We start from the raw sequence: 15,345 nt of genomic DNA, 5'->3' as shown, positions 1-15,345 counted from the left end.
ATAGAGAGCAAGAAAGACAAGCATTCTCAATAAAGTCTCAGGCCCCCATCCTTCCAGATGCAGGCACGGGCAGGCATGCTCCTTTGGGGGCCTGAGGTAAGCTCTGTGCAACTTGGCTCTTTGACGGAGACAAGAAAGAGGTGAGTGAGGAAAAGCATTGATTCAGTGAGGTCAGCACCAAGGAGAGAGCAGATCAGATCGGAGCCTGAAACTGTCTCTGCTAAAATGGACAAGATGCAAAATGTATATAGGGGAAGAGGTCAACTTAAGGCACGTGAAGAAACAAAGCCCGGGGTATTGTCTTCAGCAGGTTCACAGAGCAGTGGATCTCACTGCTTGATGGACAGTTTCCATTCTGGGCGTGCATGGCAGGGCAGAACCGACTAGTTGACTGGTTTCCATTTTCTGCAAAGGGCTTAAAGATAAGCAATGATTTACAAAGCAGGAGAAACAAATGGAGTTGGCCCAGGCAGCGATTAGATACTGATTTAGAAGCTAGAAGCTAGACGTGGCTTTGTAATGCTTGAGCTGATAAAATCTTCATGGAAAACATGGACGTGGAAAACATGAGACTGGGGGAGTCCTTCCCTTCTCTACATAGGCAGGTATTTGTAAAGACTCAGGTCACGTCTGAGTTAACGTCTCCTAACAAGCATTAGGCTCCATCCATTGTGAGGGAGGTAAAAGGTTAGGGCTGTAAGACTCATTGAGAAGTGAAAGGTAGAAGTCAGACTGGTTTCCTAAGGTTTTGTCTACTACGATGGAGCAAGGCTAAGTACAATATAGAGTCACTTTGGTTCTCCCATGGCCTGGTTCTATTCACAGCCTTTCCCAGCCACTCAGGATCACCGATGTGTGTACAGCTGGCACGTACAAATGTACGTAGGAACAGAACCTTGGTCTTCCACAGGGCCTCCAGCACAGCAAGTGTGTGCTCCTTCTGTACCATGGCAGCTGGGCAAGGATTACATCTCAAACTCATGTCTGTCAGGGCCTATCACTGGAGCGTGGCACATGTCTAAGGGTACTGATGCATGCTGGGGTCAGCACAATGATTGTGAGGGGTAAGGTGCAGCTGGGACTCTTGATGCTCCCCACGCTTGGGGTTCTGCAGCTTCTACCTCGTGACAGCCAGGCCTGTCCTTTCTGTCCATCCTCGCTCCCTAGAAGCTCATAGTTCCTGCGGTAGAAGCTGAGGCAGAGGGACCCTCACGGCTCACCCCTGCCTCTTCCTTCCTTTCCCAGTGTGTATGCTAGTCTCCAGTCTTTTGGCCAGCAGCCTGCGATATTGCGACTGTCACTTGGCTAAACCCTCCGCTCCTGCTTTTAAAATGCTAGTTCACCATATTTCGCTGGCACCCTGGCAGCTGCTGCTCCCATGGAGGTCACAGAGCAATTTGGCTTTGTTTGTCACACAGAGAGGCCAGCAGAGAACCCCCACACAGCTTTCCCTGGCCGTTCCTCCCTGCACTTCACTTCTCCCGTCCTCATCAGGAAGGCTCTGCAGGGAGCTCCTACACAGGTGGCTCAACCTGGGGACTCGAGCTCAGAGTGTATTTAATCCTCAGCCAGAGACAGAATTCCTTCTCTGGCTCTGAACTAGGCTAGGGAAAGTAGAGGGAAAGAAGAGGGGAGACCTGATCCCATGGGTAGTGAGCAAGTGGCTTGAAATCTCTGGCCATGAAGACTCTTTTTAAATTTGCAACATGAGAGCATTGGGACCAGTTAAGTCCCCAGTGCCTTCCCTGCTCACACTCTCTAAGATTTTATAAATATGACAAAGTGGATATGGTGGGGGAACAACCCACTGTTAGGCTCTTTTTTTTTTTTTTTTTTTTTTTGAAAGAGAGTTTTGCTGTTGGCCATGTCAGAGAGACAGAAAGCGAGAAATCACCACCCAGGGGGTTGGCCACACCACATTCTCTTCTTCATTCTCCTCTTGGGATTTTGGGTATGCACGCACACACACCTGGCATGAGTTTACGCCGCCAAGACCAGGACTCCAACCGCAGTCAACTACGTGGGAGTCCAGAGACATAACCATTTCGCCACCTGCTGGTCAAGCTTTTAGGCTCCTCTTATGGCAGGACTGTGTGTATATGTAAATGCATTCTGTTTGTTGAGGCTGGATTCAGGCAAGCCACTGACTTAATAACTGGTGCCATTGTTCTTTCTGGTTGCCTCCCCAAACTCGTTCCCATCCACCACCAGTCACATTTGCAGCAGGGGCTGGGGCTGCCCTGGGAGGCTAAGTTTCCTCCCAGGCCCAGTCAGAGCAGGAAGTGACTAAGGAGTGGGCAGAAGGCTTGGAAATGCACATAAACAGCACTGCCGGAGACCACGTGTGGGAACACGGCCACTTGTGAGGGCACCGTTGAAGTGTTTTCCTCTTTGGAGCTGCTTTCATTTCCCCCGTTTTCTGAAAAACATTATGCTGGGACAGTCTGCCAGGCCCTGCTGCAAGCAGTTCTCATGATTTGGGAGCTGGTTTGAATTTGCATTGCCTATGCTTTTTTTTTTCAATTTAAGAGTTTTTTGCCTTGTGGTTTGTGTGCTTGCTGGGACGAGTCAGAGAGAGGTAGGCAGTGAGAGGGAAAGTAAGAAATCACCTCCCCCCAGGGGAAATGGCCACACTGCAATCCCTTCTCCTCTGTTCTGCTTCCAGGATCTTGGGCACCTGTGCACACACACACAGTGTGATTTTTCAAGCCAGCAGGTCTGGGATTTGAACTGCAGTTGACCATGTCCAGCAGCATAACTGCTATGCCATCTGCTGGCCCCCTATGCTTTTAAATGACCTCTGCTTGTATTCCATTTACCTTTTTCTTCCCCACCCCAAACTAAACCGAGCTCCTCTCCTTACCCACACGCCCCACCCCATATTTCTGGTCTCATGGGGCCTCCTTGCAGGATGGTGACACATTACCACTGTGACGTCCTGTGTACTCCGTCCTCACCTCCTGCAGCCAGCTGGGTCTTAACTAGCTCAGTCCTGCTCTCTCCTTCATATTCCCTATTGTACCTCCCCCTCCCACCACCACCGGGCTCGCGTTTCTTCTTTGCTGGTCATTTAAAAAGCCGAGGCTTCTGGGATGTCTCTTAAATGGAACTGAACTAGGAAGAGCCTGGGCCTTGCCTTTCTCTTCTTCCTAGGCTGTGAATATGATGGCTGGAGGTTCAGTCCACATCTCGTAGCTCGAAGATACACACTGTCCTCTAAGAACAGTGGAGCAAACACAGAAGGAGCGTTAGTGCCTGATCACTTTGGGGGGAGTTGCCATAGCAACCCTGGATTTCCGGCTTCCAGACTTCTTTTTCCACAGAAGACGATAAACTATTTGTTTAAAACAGGGCCCATCAATCTGCTTCTGTGAGGAGCATGTAGTAAATACAGTGTAAATAATATAGAAAATGTCTTAGGCTTTCTGGACCATATGGTCTCTGTTGTAACTGCTAAACGCCGTGACGGTGGCGTGAACAGTCGCAGACAGTACGATATCAAAAGAGCATGGCCGGGGGACAGCAGGTCTCGTGGTGAAGGTACTAGACTCCCACATGACCAACTGCAGCTCCAGTCTCGACTTGGCAGCTTGAAAATCACTTTAGGCATGTGTGCATGTATGCCCATGTGCTCACGATCCTGAGAGAATGGAGAAGGGATTGTGACATGGCCATCACCCTGGAAGGTGATTTCTCACTCTCCTTTTCACTGTTTCTCTCAGGCCAGTTCATGCTCCCTATGGTAAAAACAAAAACAAAACAAAACAAAACAAAAAGGCATGGTGGGTGAGCCCCAGTAAAACCTCATTTACAAAAACAGTCATTGTGTTTGGCCTGTGGGCCCCAGTTTGTCCACCCCTAGTTTAAGCCACAGCGGGTTGTTACTAGTAGTCGAACCTGGCTCCTAGCCTCTTCTGATGGCAGGACTGTGTGCAGATGTAAATGCATTCTGTTTGTTGAGGCTGGATTCAGGCAAGCCACTGACTTAATAACTGGTGCCATTGTTCTTTCTGGTTGCCTCCCCAAACTCGTTCCCATCCACCACCAGTCACATTTGCAGCAGGGGCTGGGGCTGCCCTGGGAGGCTAAGTTTCCTCCCAGGCCCAGTCAGAGCAGGAAGTGACTAAGGAGTGGGCAGAAGGCTTGGAAATGCACATAAACAGCACTGCCGGAGACCACGTGTGGGAACACGGCCACTTGTGAGGGCACCGTTGAAGTGTTTTCCTCTTTGGAGCTGCTTTCATTTCCCCCGTTTTCTGAAAAACATTATGCTGGGACAGTCTGCCAGGCCCTGCTGCAAGCAGTTCTCATGATTTGGGAGCTGGTTTGAATTTGCATTGCCTATGCTTTTTTTTTTCAATTTAAGAGTTTTTTGCCTTGTGGTTTGTGTGCTTGCTGGGACGAGTCAGAGAGAGGTAGGCAGTGAGAGGGAAAGTAAGAAATCACCTCCCCCCAGGGGAAATGGCCACACTGCAATCCCTTCTCCTCTGTTCTGCTTCCAGGATCTTGGGCACCTGTGCACACACACACAGTGTGATTTTTCAAGCCAGCAGGTCTGGGATTTGAACTGCAGTTGACCATGTCCAGCAGCATAACTGCTATGCCATCTGCTGGCCCCCTATGCTTTTAAATGACCTCTGCTTGTATTCCATTTACCTTTTTCTTCCCCACCCCAAACTAAACCGAGCTCCTCTCCTTACCCACACGCCCCACCCCATATTTCTGGTCTCATGGGGCCTCCTTGCAGGATGGTGACACATTACCACTGTGACGTCCTGTGTACTCCGTCCTCACCTCCTGCAGCCAGCTGGGTCTTAACTAGCTCAGTCCTGCTCTCTCCTTCATATTCCCTATTGTACCTCCCCCTCCCACCACCACCGGGCTCGCGTTTCTTCTTTGCTGGTCATTTAAAAAGCCGAGGCTTCTGGGATGTCTCTTAAATGGAACTGAACTAGGAAGAGCCTGGGCCTTGCCTTTCTCTTCTTCCTAGGCTGTGAATATGATGGCTGGAGGTTCAGTCCACATCTCGTAGCTCGAAGATACACACTGTCCTCTAAGAACAGTGGAGCAAACACAGAAGGAGCGTTAGTGCCTGATCACTTTGGGGGGAGTTGCCATAGCAACCCTGGATTTCCGGCTTCCAGACTTCTTTTTCCACAGAAGACGATAAACTATTTGTTTAAAACAGGGCCCATCAATCTGCTTCTGTGAGGAGCATGTAGTAAATACAGTGTAAATAATATAGAAAATGTCTTAGGCTTTCTGGACCATATGGTCTCTGTTGTAACTGCTAAACGCCGTGACGGTGGCGTGAACAGTCGCAGACAGTACGATATCAAAAGAGCATGGCCGGGGGACAGCAGGTCTCGTGGTGAAGGTACTAGACTCCCACATGACCAACTGCAGCTCCAGTCTCGACTTGGCAGCTTGAAAATCACTTTAGGCATGTGTGCATGTATGCCCATGTGCTCACGATCCTGAGAGAATGGAGAAGGGATTGTGACATGGCCATCACCCTGGAAGGTGATTTCTCACTCTCCTTTTCACTGTTTCTCTCAGGCCAGTTCATGCTCCCTATGGTAAAAACAAAAACAAAACAAAACAAAACAAAAAGGCATGGTGGGTGAGCCCCAGTAAAACCTCATTTACAAAAACAGTCATTGTGTTTGGCCTGTGGGCCCCAGTTTGTCCACCCCTAGTTTAAGCCACAGCGGGTTGTTACTAGTAGTCGAACCTGGCTCCTAAGTAGGTTTCTCTGCCTTGTGAGGGCTGTGTAACAAATTCCTCAGAGTGGCTGAAATAACAGGGGTTAGTTGTCACACTGTTCTGGAGGCTGGAAGTCCAAGGTCAAGGTGTCAGCAGGGCTCATTCCTGAGCTCTCCCTTCTTGGCTTGCCCTGGCCACACATGATCTATCCTCTATGCCTGCATGTCCCTGATGCTTCTTCTGTGTCCCTTTTCATAAGGACGCTGGTCAGTTTGCCTGAGGACCCACTGTCACGGTCTCATTCTAAGTCAGTCACATTTTTAAAGGTCCTATCTTCAAATTCAGTCCTTCTCTGAGGTATAGAGAGTTATGGCTTCAAAACATGGATTTTTCTGGGGTGGGGCACAGTTCAGTCCACACCACTAACCCATGCAGTGGACTCTGATATTAACTGACTGATTTACTTCAGGCAATTGGCTGGTCTCAGCACTTTCAGCTGGAAAAAGGGAACAATGGAACATGTGTTGCAGGGTTTCTAGGAGACTTAGTGAGAATGTTTGTAACACAATTTAGTCCATTGTTTGCGACCCAGATCTTTTTTTTTTTTAAGAGATTTATTTTCCTCCATACTATGTGTAAACTTGGCCAGAGAGCACAGAGAGAGACTGAGACAGTGAGAGGTAAAGTGTGACGTCACCCCCCAAGGAGGATGGCCATACCACAATCCCTTCTCCTCCATTCTCCTTCTGGGATCTTGGGCATGCACACACACGCACCCTGCCACCAGGTTCAGGACTCAGCGTGGAAGTCCCGTGACGTAACTGCTACGCCATCTGCTGGCCTTCCCAGATTATTCTTTCCAACTATCACTGCCCAATGCAGGAGACGGGTGGGCTTGGAGATACACACAGCCTGAGATGACAGGCCTGCTCAGACAACCCCTGCTGTAGCAGCAGCTTTCTGTAGGGGAGTAAAGGGTCGCAGGCTGTCCATATCAAAGATGAAGGACAAGTCAGGACACTTCTATGTCAGAAGGAGTGGTCGTGGGGAAGGGAATCAAAGGATGGCATACCCTCTGCATCTAGAGTCCAACTGTTTAATCGGTTCTTTGTCCCCAATGGCTTGACTTTTTTCTATAGCTACTTTTTAAGTTTATTTCTGCTGTGGCAGAGAAAGAGAGAAAGAGACAGGCACTCTAAAAGGGTCCCAAGGCCACGGCCCTCAGCCAGCCTGGATCTCAGCCAGCCTGGATCACAGACAGGTGCCGGCATCTGTGTGAGGAGGAAAGCTTTGGGACCTGAACCCATCACTTCTCCACATGGATCTGGCCTTATGAAGCTTTGCTGCCACGGCACCCTGCCTGACCCTAAATGGCTTGAACTTTAACTGGATATGTCGGTATTTGATGGGGAGAGAGTGAGTGGGTCCCCTTGGGTGTGTATGGTTACAGGAAGGTCTTATGTATGTGGAAAAAACATGTTTGTAAAGAAACCATTGAAGTGAGTTACAGCATATTTATTGCACAATGACATCCTTGACTTATTTGTGGAAAACTGCATCATTCCCCTTGTGTTGCCTTTTGATCTACTTGGTATTTCTTGATTCTCTTGATCAGAATGTGAGAAAATCTCTTCTGTCCTGTCAGCCATTGCCGAGAACAGCAGAGACGAACAAGTCCATCAGGGAAGGTGAGAAAGGCAAGAATGCAAAGAGGACTCCATGGCAATAAAACCTGCTTGGCCCTATAATATTTTAACTCTTCCAGACAAAAATTCAATCTACATTATGTTAGCCAACAAGATTTAAACATACTGTTTAGACAGTAAGTTTTTCTGATTTATTTTATAATTTACAATAACTGTTATTTTTAGATATAACTTCTTTAATTCTGGAAGCTGGAAATTCTAAATATCAGTGTTAAGAAAAATAATACAGGTAGCGTGGTGGTTAAGGGTATAGACTCCCACATGATTAATTGTGGTTCGAGTCCCGGACCTGGTGGCTTGCTTTCTCACTTTGCTTCTCTCTATCCCTTTCTGGTCAAATTTCAAAATAAATAAATAAATAAATAAAGTTGAATAAAATAATTCTTTAAAAAAAAGAGAGAGAAAAATAATACCTAAAAAAGTGTAGCCGAAAAAGAACCCTAGAAGAAATTATCCGCTGTGTCCCTCTTGACACCTCATCAGATGCCATTGTGTATTAGCTTAAGTCGTGTCTGGAGAACTGTTAGTTTATTTGGAACCAATAACATGCATCATTCTGCTTTATTGAATTAAAATCGTAAGTTATGCATGTTGTATTTTATAAAAGTTGGACACTGCAAATGCTCATTGCATTTAATGGAAACAATTTCCTTAATATTTGACTTATTCAAGTACCAGTTAAAAGTATGTTATGAATTCAACAATAAACCAGTTTCAAAGATTTTCTACCATAAATCACTCTGGTTCCCAAGATAACCACAGACCATACTTAAACTTTAATTGTGCAAATGTGTGTGGTGGTTTCTTTAAGAAGTTATTTAATTATACGTGTTCTCATTTTTATTGTCAGAATGATTTAATGTATAGGGATTTCTTCAAAATAATGTGGGTGTATAGGGACTATAATAGGTAATCAGTTGATAGGTGGTGGGCTGGGTAATAAATACACAAAAGTTTATAATTCCATTCCCTATAATTCTGTACATTAGAAATTATTTATAATAACATGTTTAAAAATCTGAAGTAATACTGAACAAATTTTTACTCCTTACACTAAATAGTAAAATATCGATCACCATGTTTGGGTACCAGCTTTTTCTCCAAAGAAATATTAAATATACTTTTCAGAACTTCTTCTATTTCTTCTTCTTTCAGCATCTTAAACTTTACCAGATCTACATTGTCCTTGTACCTGAATTGCCTGTAGGTGAGGGTGAAGCCCACTAAACAGTGAACACCTTCTGAGGTCTGCAAGGAACAAAAAGATTTGCTTGTAAACACAGAAGCTGGAGACACCTGCAGATATGTATTAATAGCTTCAAAATCTTCAATTGTTCGAGGTTCGAGAGTAAAGGAGTAGATTTTTCGGTATGGATTCTTTTCCAGAAGATCAGAATTAAGAAATTCCTGGTGAGGAATGTATTGCTCTCTTCTGGTTTGGTTCAGGTACCAGATTCCTCCTTCTTCGCTCAGTTGGAAGGTGCACGGCACTTGAGGCTGGTCCTTCCCAGAAATTAACTCCAGGGGCTGCCACATTTGGTAGGAGCGTCCAAAACCAGCGTCGACGATAAAGGTCCTGCCATTGGTGTTCACCATTAGTAAAAGGTGAATCATGCCCTCGCTGTATTTGTTGTTTGGAACACTGTAAACATAGCCTCCCAACATGGTGGTCTCAAAGCCCATGGTGGTCAGAGCCCAGTACAGAAGATGATTGACCTGGAGACACCAACCGCCCCGGTTCCTCCTCACGACTTGATCAAAAATAGCTTCTAAGCCCAACTCCATGGCTTGCCCACAATGGATGTTAAGGTTCTCAAAGGGAACACTTCGGATTTGGTGCTGAAGAATGTCAGTTAGTGTTTCCAAGTCCAGTTTGTTCCTAGAGTTCTTATAACCAATTCTTTCAAAATATGCTTCAATGTCCATGACTCCCTAAGTAAGAAAAATGAAGAAAAACAAGTAGCACTGCTGTTACAGTTGAATTTCTTAGCATAGGACAATTATCCATAATATATTTTAAATATGTAAATACACATAATGACTGTAAGTCTCTGTAACAATAATTCTTTTGTTTAGTGCTTTATTGTGTGAACTGCTTTTATACGCACAAGTTCACTTAATAGTTTCATTAACCCTGTTTAAAAAATGTATTATAATATCTTCCATCTTTCAAGCATTAGAAGTTGGAAAACTAGATTAAGTGATGAGTCAAATGACCAAAATTCACATGTGGTTTTTCTTGGTGATGAATAAAAGAGAGATTCTAACTGGCATAAATTAAAATAGGCTTATAAACAGTTTCCGATATAAACAGGAGAACTATACAAGTGAGTACATGGTGCTCCGAGTACCTAACCTACTCAATTTCCCCTTTACCTGAACCTCACACAAAGTTCCCAACTTGGAGATCCCCAAAACACTGAGATAGAAGCCATTTTAAATCTAAGGTATGTCCTGTCATGTTCAGGGGCCAAGACGACTGAAGCTATGCTCTAAACCCCATCTTCTAGATCCCTGAAACACTGAGGCAGGTAGGGTGACCTCTGACTTCTCTGTCTCTGTCTCTCTCTAAATTTCTAGTTAAAATTTTTTTTAAAACACTTCTCACCTCCAGCCTTCTCATTCTCTTGCTAATTTCAGAAGCCATTATAAATCTGAGGTGTGTCCCAGCGCATTCCTGTGGCACACTAGCACTGTGAGATTTTCATTTTATACCTTTTAAAAAAAGATTTCTTTCTCTTTTTTGGCTGTTTTTGTATCGTTGGTTTTTTCCTTTTCTTTTCTTTTCCTTTGGCTTCTACTTTTTTTAACCTTACTTTCCCACTCTGCTCTCAGTCTCCACACACTAAGTGTCTAGACAGGACTCGGGGCACAGTAGCCAAGCATCTGAATTCTTTAGGGTTATTGACATCCTCAATGTTTATTGAACCTCCTACCTTAAGGAAGAAACTGTTTTTTATAAATCTGAACTCAATATTTCTGTGGATACCATGTTGCAAAACACAGTAGAGGAGATATTTTATCACAGAATGACCAGAAACCACCACAAAGGTACAAGAAATATGAGAAACCAAGAAAACATTTCTCCCCTAAGGGAGACAGTACAGTGGAACTCGTGGAAATTTCTGATAGAGAATTCAGAATATTCATAGTGACAAAACTAAATGAGATGCAAGAGCTGAGAGACAATGAATTCCCAAAGATGCAGGAGAAAAGAGACAATGAGTTCCAGGATGTGAGGAAGTTCTCGCACAATCTGAAAGAGGAAACACACACCATAAAACAAATCAAATGGAGTTGTTAGAGATGAAGGCTGCAATACAGGGAAGCAAAAACTCCCTTGAAAGTATTAAAAGCAGATTAGTCCATGCAGAAGATTGAATCTTGTATGTTGAAGATAAAACCTCTGACCTAGAAAAAAATAACCAAAAAAACTGAAAAAAAATATGATAATACTATATGAGAAATACTAGATAGCATTAAGCACCCAAACGTCCAGATAACTGGTATCCCAGAAGGAGAAAAAACTAATAAGGGCTTTGATAATCTATTCCATGAAATAGTGGAAGAAAACTTTCCAAGTCTAAAGAGGCATTCAAATATCCAGACCCAAGAAATACAAAGGACCTCTAATAAAATCAACCCAAGAAGATCTTCTCCAAGACATATTATAGCCATGATTGGCCAAATCCACAAAGAAAAGATACTAAATTCAGTAAGAGATAAATATCAGGTTAACTTATCCCATCAAGCTAACATCAAACTTCTTGTATTAGAAACAATACAAGCAAGGAAAGAATGGGAAAATATATTCAAAGTGTTAAGTAAAAAACAATTTCAACCAAGAATACTATACCCAGCAAGATTATCCTTCATATGCGAAGAAAAATGATAAAAACATTCTAAGATAAACAAAACCTGAAAGAATTTACCAACACCAGACTAGCTATTCAAGAAGTTCTAAAGAAGTGCATTACCAGAAAAACTAAAGACACACATACAGAAATAAGAGAACAAAAACAACCAAGAAATTGACCAACTTAATTCTAGGGACAAGAAATATCAATAACAACATTGAATGTTAATTTCCAGGATTTAAATGAAAAGATTGGACCACAGTAACACTGTAGAAGAGAGATTAATTATATAAGACTGAACTGGTGAAATAGAATTTTATGACATTTGAGTAAAATGTTACTGATTTTTTTTTGTTATGCTTTTTTTCCCAATTCAAGGATTTTGCTTTCTTTTGAGCTGTTGATAGGTTGAGTAATTTAAAATGTTTTTTTTTTCTTATTTTCATCTTTAAATGGAAACATAAACTTTCTTCTCTTCCTGACCCCTCTGGAATTGGAAATTATTTGGGAGTATTATTATCTGTAGCAGAATGGTTATTTGTATAAGTTCAAAGTTCAATAATACCTGTTGCCTTGAATCAGAAATTGGAAATACTCATCATTGGACAGGGTTTTGACTGGAATGTCATAACTGAAGATTAAACCAGAAAACTATGGAACTAGGGTAGATCTCAAGTAAGGCAACAGAAGCTGTGGGAAAGATGATCTGGCAGCATGAACAGTTCTGCCTGGCAGAGAGGATGAGAGAAGCTCTATGAAAGAATTTGTACATAAAATAACCTGGATTTTTCCAGCCCAACATTGTAATCAGTAGAGATTGTAAAAGAATAGCCACAGCCAGAGGATTACCTTGAGGAAGACTTTGAAGAAAGAAAAAGAGACTGATCTTTGCTAGCAGATGGTATAGCACAGAATACTAGGTAAGCAGGGCTGAATTGGGAAGTTTTGCATTTGAATTGTGTGCTGACTGTTTTCTTTGCAACAGTTAGAGTAGTTGACATATAAATATTTCTCAACAATATTTAAAAACATACTGTCTCTGTTGTCATAGAGTCACAAACAAAATTACAATAAAAATTTCAAACATTATCTTTAACATTCAGTGTTTTGAAATGTTGAAAGTTGCTTATTAACTGTCAAGAACTATGGAGTATGAGCAAATTTTTTTTGATATGTAAAGTAAATGTGTATGGGAAAATGTAAAAATAAATAAATAAATGATTAAAAAAAAAGTTCCCAACCTGAAGATTCATAGCCTTTCACTTCTTGATTGATTCATTCAATAAATATTTTACTGAAAACCAGCAATGCACATCTATGGAGAAGCTACATAGTATCTTTTTTATGCTTGTTTATTCTTAAATAGCTTATACTTTCGCAGGGATTGGAATGATCGATAACAAGCTGAGTAAATAAATAAAACTGCAATCTGTTAGGCTATGTAAGTGCCCTGGGGAAAACTGAAGCAAAGAAAGTGGATAGCAAGTATCCAACAGGGAGGCCTCAATTCTGAAATAAGTAGCTGAAGAAAGGCTCGCTCAGACTATAAAGTGACAGCGAATGAGCTTTGCGGATATGTGTGGATCCTTATTTGTAGGGATTCCCACCCTTGGCTCTCTTTGGAGGATTCCTTGAGGGACCCCAGGACTGCTTTCCCCCCTTGCACAGAGAATGGGAAATGCCAGGGACTCCATTCCTGCCAGGGAAGCCCTGAGCCAAAGGCTTATTGTACGAGACTGAGACTGAAAGCCCAGCTGCCTTGCCCTGAGTGTGGACGACCTTTGAGTTATAATTTACGTGCAGGCTGCAGGGGGTTTCTCCTGGCGCTTCCTTAGTCAACAGCACGTGGATCTTTGTCTCAGCATCTGGTTTTGGGGAACCTGACCAGAGTCACCAAGGTCATCTTGCGAAGCTGTGTGAAAGAAATCTGGATACACAGGACGCAGCTTCCAGAGGCCCCGGTGCCAGGCGGCAGACTGGCCACCTTTCTGCAGATGATGCGTGTCTGCTGCTTTCTTGAATGGTCATCGTTATTCGGTAGTTGGACTAACTGTTGTGTCCACCCTTAACTGACGGTGGGGATTGGCCCTTAACCCCCATTCCTGGATGTGCCCTTGGAGCAGCTGATCTGCACAACCCACCCTAGAATTCCCAGTCTCCAGGGTCTCCTCTTTTCACATCAAGCAGTGGTTTCCTCCTTTTAACAGAAGACAACTGAATTCTTTCCCCCAAAGAGTCTGTACTAGGAGACCAACCTGGAAGAATGACCGGCAGATTGGTCCAGAGGCAGCTGCTGATGGAGACTGTGGTCACACCTCCAGGCTCCAGGAGAAAGCAGATTACAGACAGAGCCAGAATCTTCTCCCACTATTGTGTGGATTTCTGGTGTCACTGAAAACAAAAATTGCAAGGAGAGCTGTGAGTGACTCTTCTGTCCTTATACATGGCTTTTTCTTTCCTCTCTCTGCCCTTCTCTGGACAGTAAAGGACATGGTCCCAACCCATTCTCAAATTGACCACAAAGATCACTGCCCCCACCCTCCAAGCCAGCACTTGGGCTGTTAGATGGAAAAGCAGAAGCAGGGCTGGACCTTCCTGAAGGCCAAGATTCAACATCCTCAGTCCAAGGGACACCTGCACCCCAGCCAGGGCTTCCAGGATGCACCCACGGGGTCAAGAGGGTGGCAGGGAGCTCAAAAGAGGCCAAGGAAGTGGATGGAAAGGGAAACCGCTGTCCAGCTGCAGAAGGGGAAGACACAGGATAGCAAGTGTCTTGGCAGCAGGCAGCCAGGGAGCTAGCAGTGACAAAGTGCCCTTTGAGGAAGTGAGTGGAGTGAGCTGTTTTGTGTTTGAGTCACGCAAAGGATGGGCCTGGAGAAGGAGAAGAGCATTTGATCAGAAAAGAGCAAACAGCCCTGCCGTGGTGGTGGGCACCAAGCCAGAGTGTGGGGTGAGGCTAGAGCAGGAGCCTTCCAGCCCAGAGGCTCCCGTGCCCTGTGGCTTCTGCAAAGCAGTGTTCAGGGGCCTGACTGACAGAGACGGAGCTGCTCAAGGTCATTGACAGCTTCCAGAGACCCTCTCCAGGGAGCCTTCTTCCAACATGGCCAGCGTGCCCAGGACCCCCCTAAACATAACAGACACCACAATCCAACCTGGCTGGACACTGGGAAGCAGTAGGGGGCTCCTGACCAGCTCAGGCAGGAAGTGTGGGGACTGCTAAGAACTGGCTGCCTGCAGGAGCAGCCAGTTGGGGGCGAAACAGGGTGGACTTCACTGGCTCAAGTATCCAGAGGGACACCAGCTGGCGAAGGTCGCTTACACACAGCAGCTGTGTTTCATTCACAGCCTGTAAGTCAGCACTGTCACAGCTCCATTGGAGAAACTGAGTCGTAGACACTCCAGGTGACTGGCCCGAATCCCTGGAGCTAGAACGGGGTGGCTGTGACTCAAACCTGACAGTGCATTGAGGGTCTCCAGGTTCAGCACTGCACTGTGTGGCAGTAGAAGCCCTCGTCTCACACACACGCCGGGCACATTTTCTGAACCACCCTAGGCTTGAAATCCAGGCATGGTGTAGACCCAGCTTCCTTGACTCACCTTGAGGCAGGGTTCAACTCCAACTTGAAAGTATACCGTGAGCCCTGAGAGAGTTACTCTTACTGGGTTTCCAGAGCAGCAAGCAGGAACTAGGCTGTGACAGTCCTGCCTGTCCTGGTCTGCCCATGACGTGCTCCCATTGGCTTTGCAAAGGCTCCTCCTCTGTGTATGGTTAGAATCAGCGCAGGGACTTCTGGGAAGTGTAGTTGCAGGGCCTCAGGCTGTCCCTTTGCCCTCTTCCTGGATCTTCTCATGGGCAAAATGTAGAGTCTTATTATCTGGATCCCAGCTGCAGGCTACTGATGGGGCTCTTGTGTGAGCCTCAGCCCGAGGTCAGACTTGCTGTGTGGGCTGTGGAAGGCGAGAGCTTGGATGGGCCCAAAAGAAGCAGAACCAGCAACTGAGAGGAGGCAGGAGAGAAATTTAAATCCCACTCCCAGGTTATGACACCCTTTCTCCATCACTCCCCACTTCCTGTA

The 15,345-nt window shown here is 44.9% G+C and overlaps 1 protein-coding gene across 1 annotated transcript; it reads right to left on the bottom strand.

Annotated features, from left to right (window-relative positions):
* Positions 1-7,839: 7,839 nt before the first annotated feature.
* LOC102486411 (arylamine N-acetyltransferase 1) lies at positions 7,840-14,968 on the bottom strand. The gene is made up of 3 exons (XM_006162807.3): positions 14,867-14,968; positions 13,525-13,660; positions 7,840-9,344 (listed from the first exon to the last, which is right to left on the bottom strand). Exon 3 carries the CDS (start codon positions 9,336-9,338, stop codon positions 8,466-8,468), a length of 873 nt encoding a protein of 290 aa, XP_006162869.1. The 5' UTR covers positions 9,339-9,344; positions 13,525-13,660; positions 14,867-14,968; the 3' UTR covers positions 7,840-8,465.
* Between the last annotated feature and the right edge of the window lie 377 nt (positions 14,969-15,345).

The sequence above is a fragment of the Tupaia chinensis genome, unplaced genomic scaffold (assembly GCF_000334495.1).
Source record: "Tupaia chinensis unplaced genomic scaffold, TupChi_1.0 Scaffold140548_1, whole genome shotgun sequence".
NCBI classification, from domain to species: Eukaryota; Metazoa; Chordata; class Mammalia; order Scandentia; family Tupaiidae; genus Tupaia; species Tupaia belangeri.
This window is presented reverse-complemented; position numbering and strand designations above follow the sequence as displayed.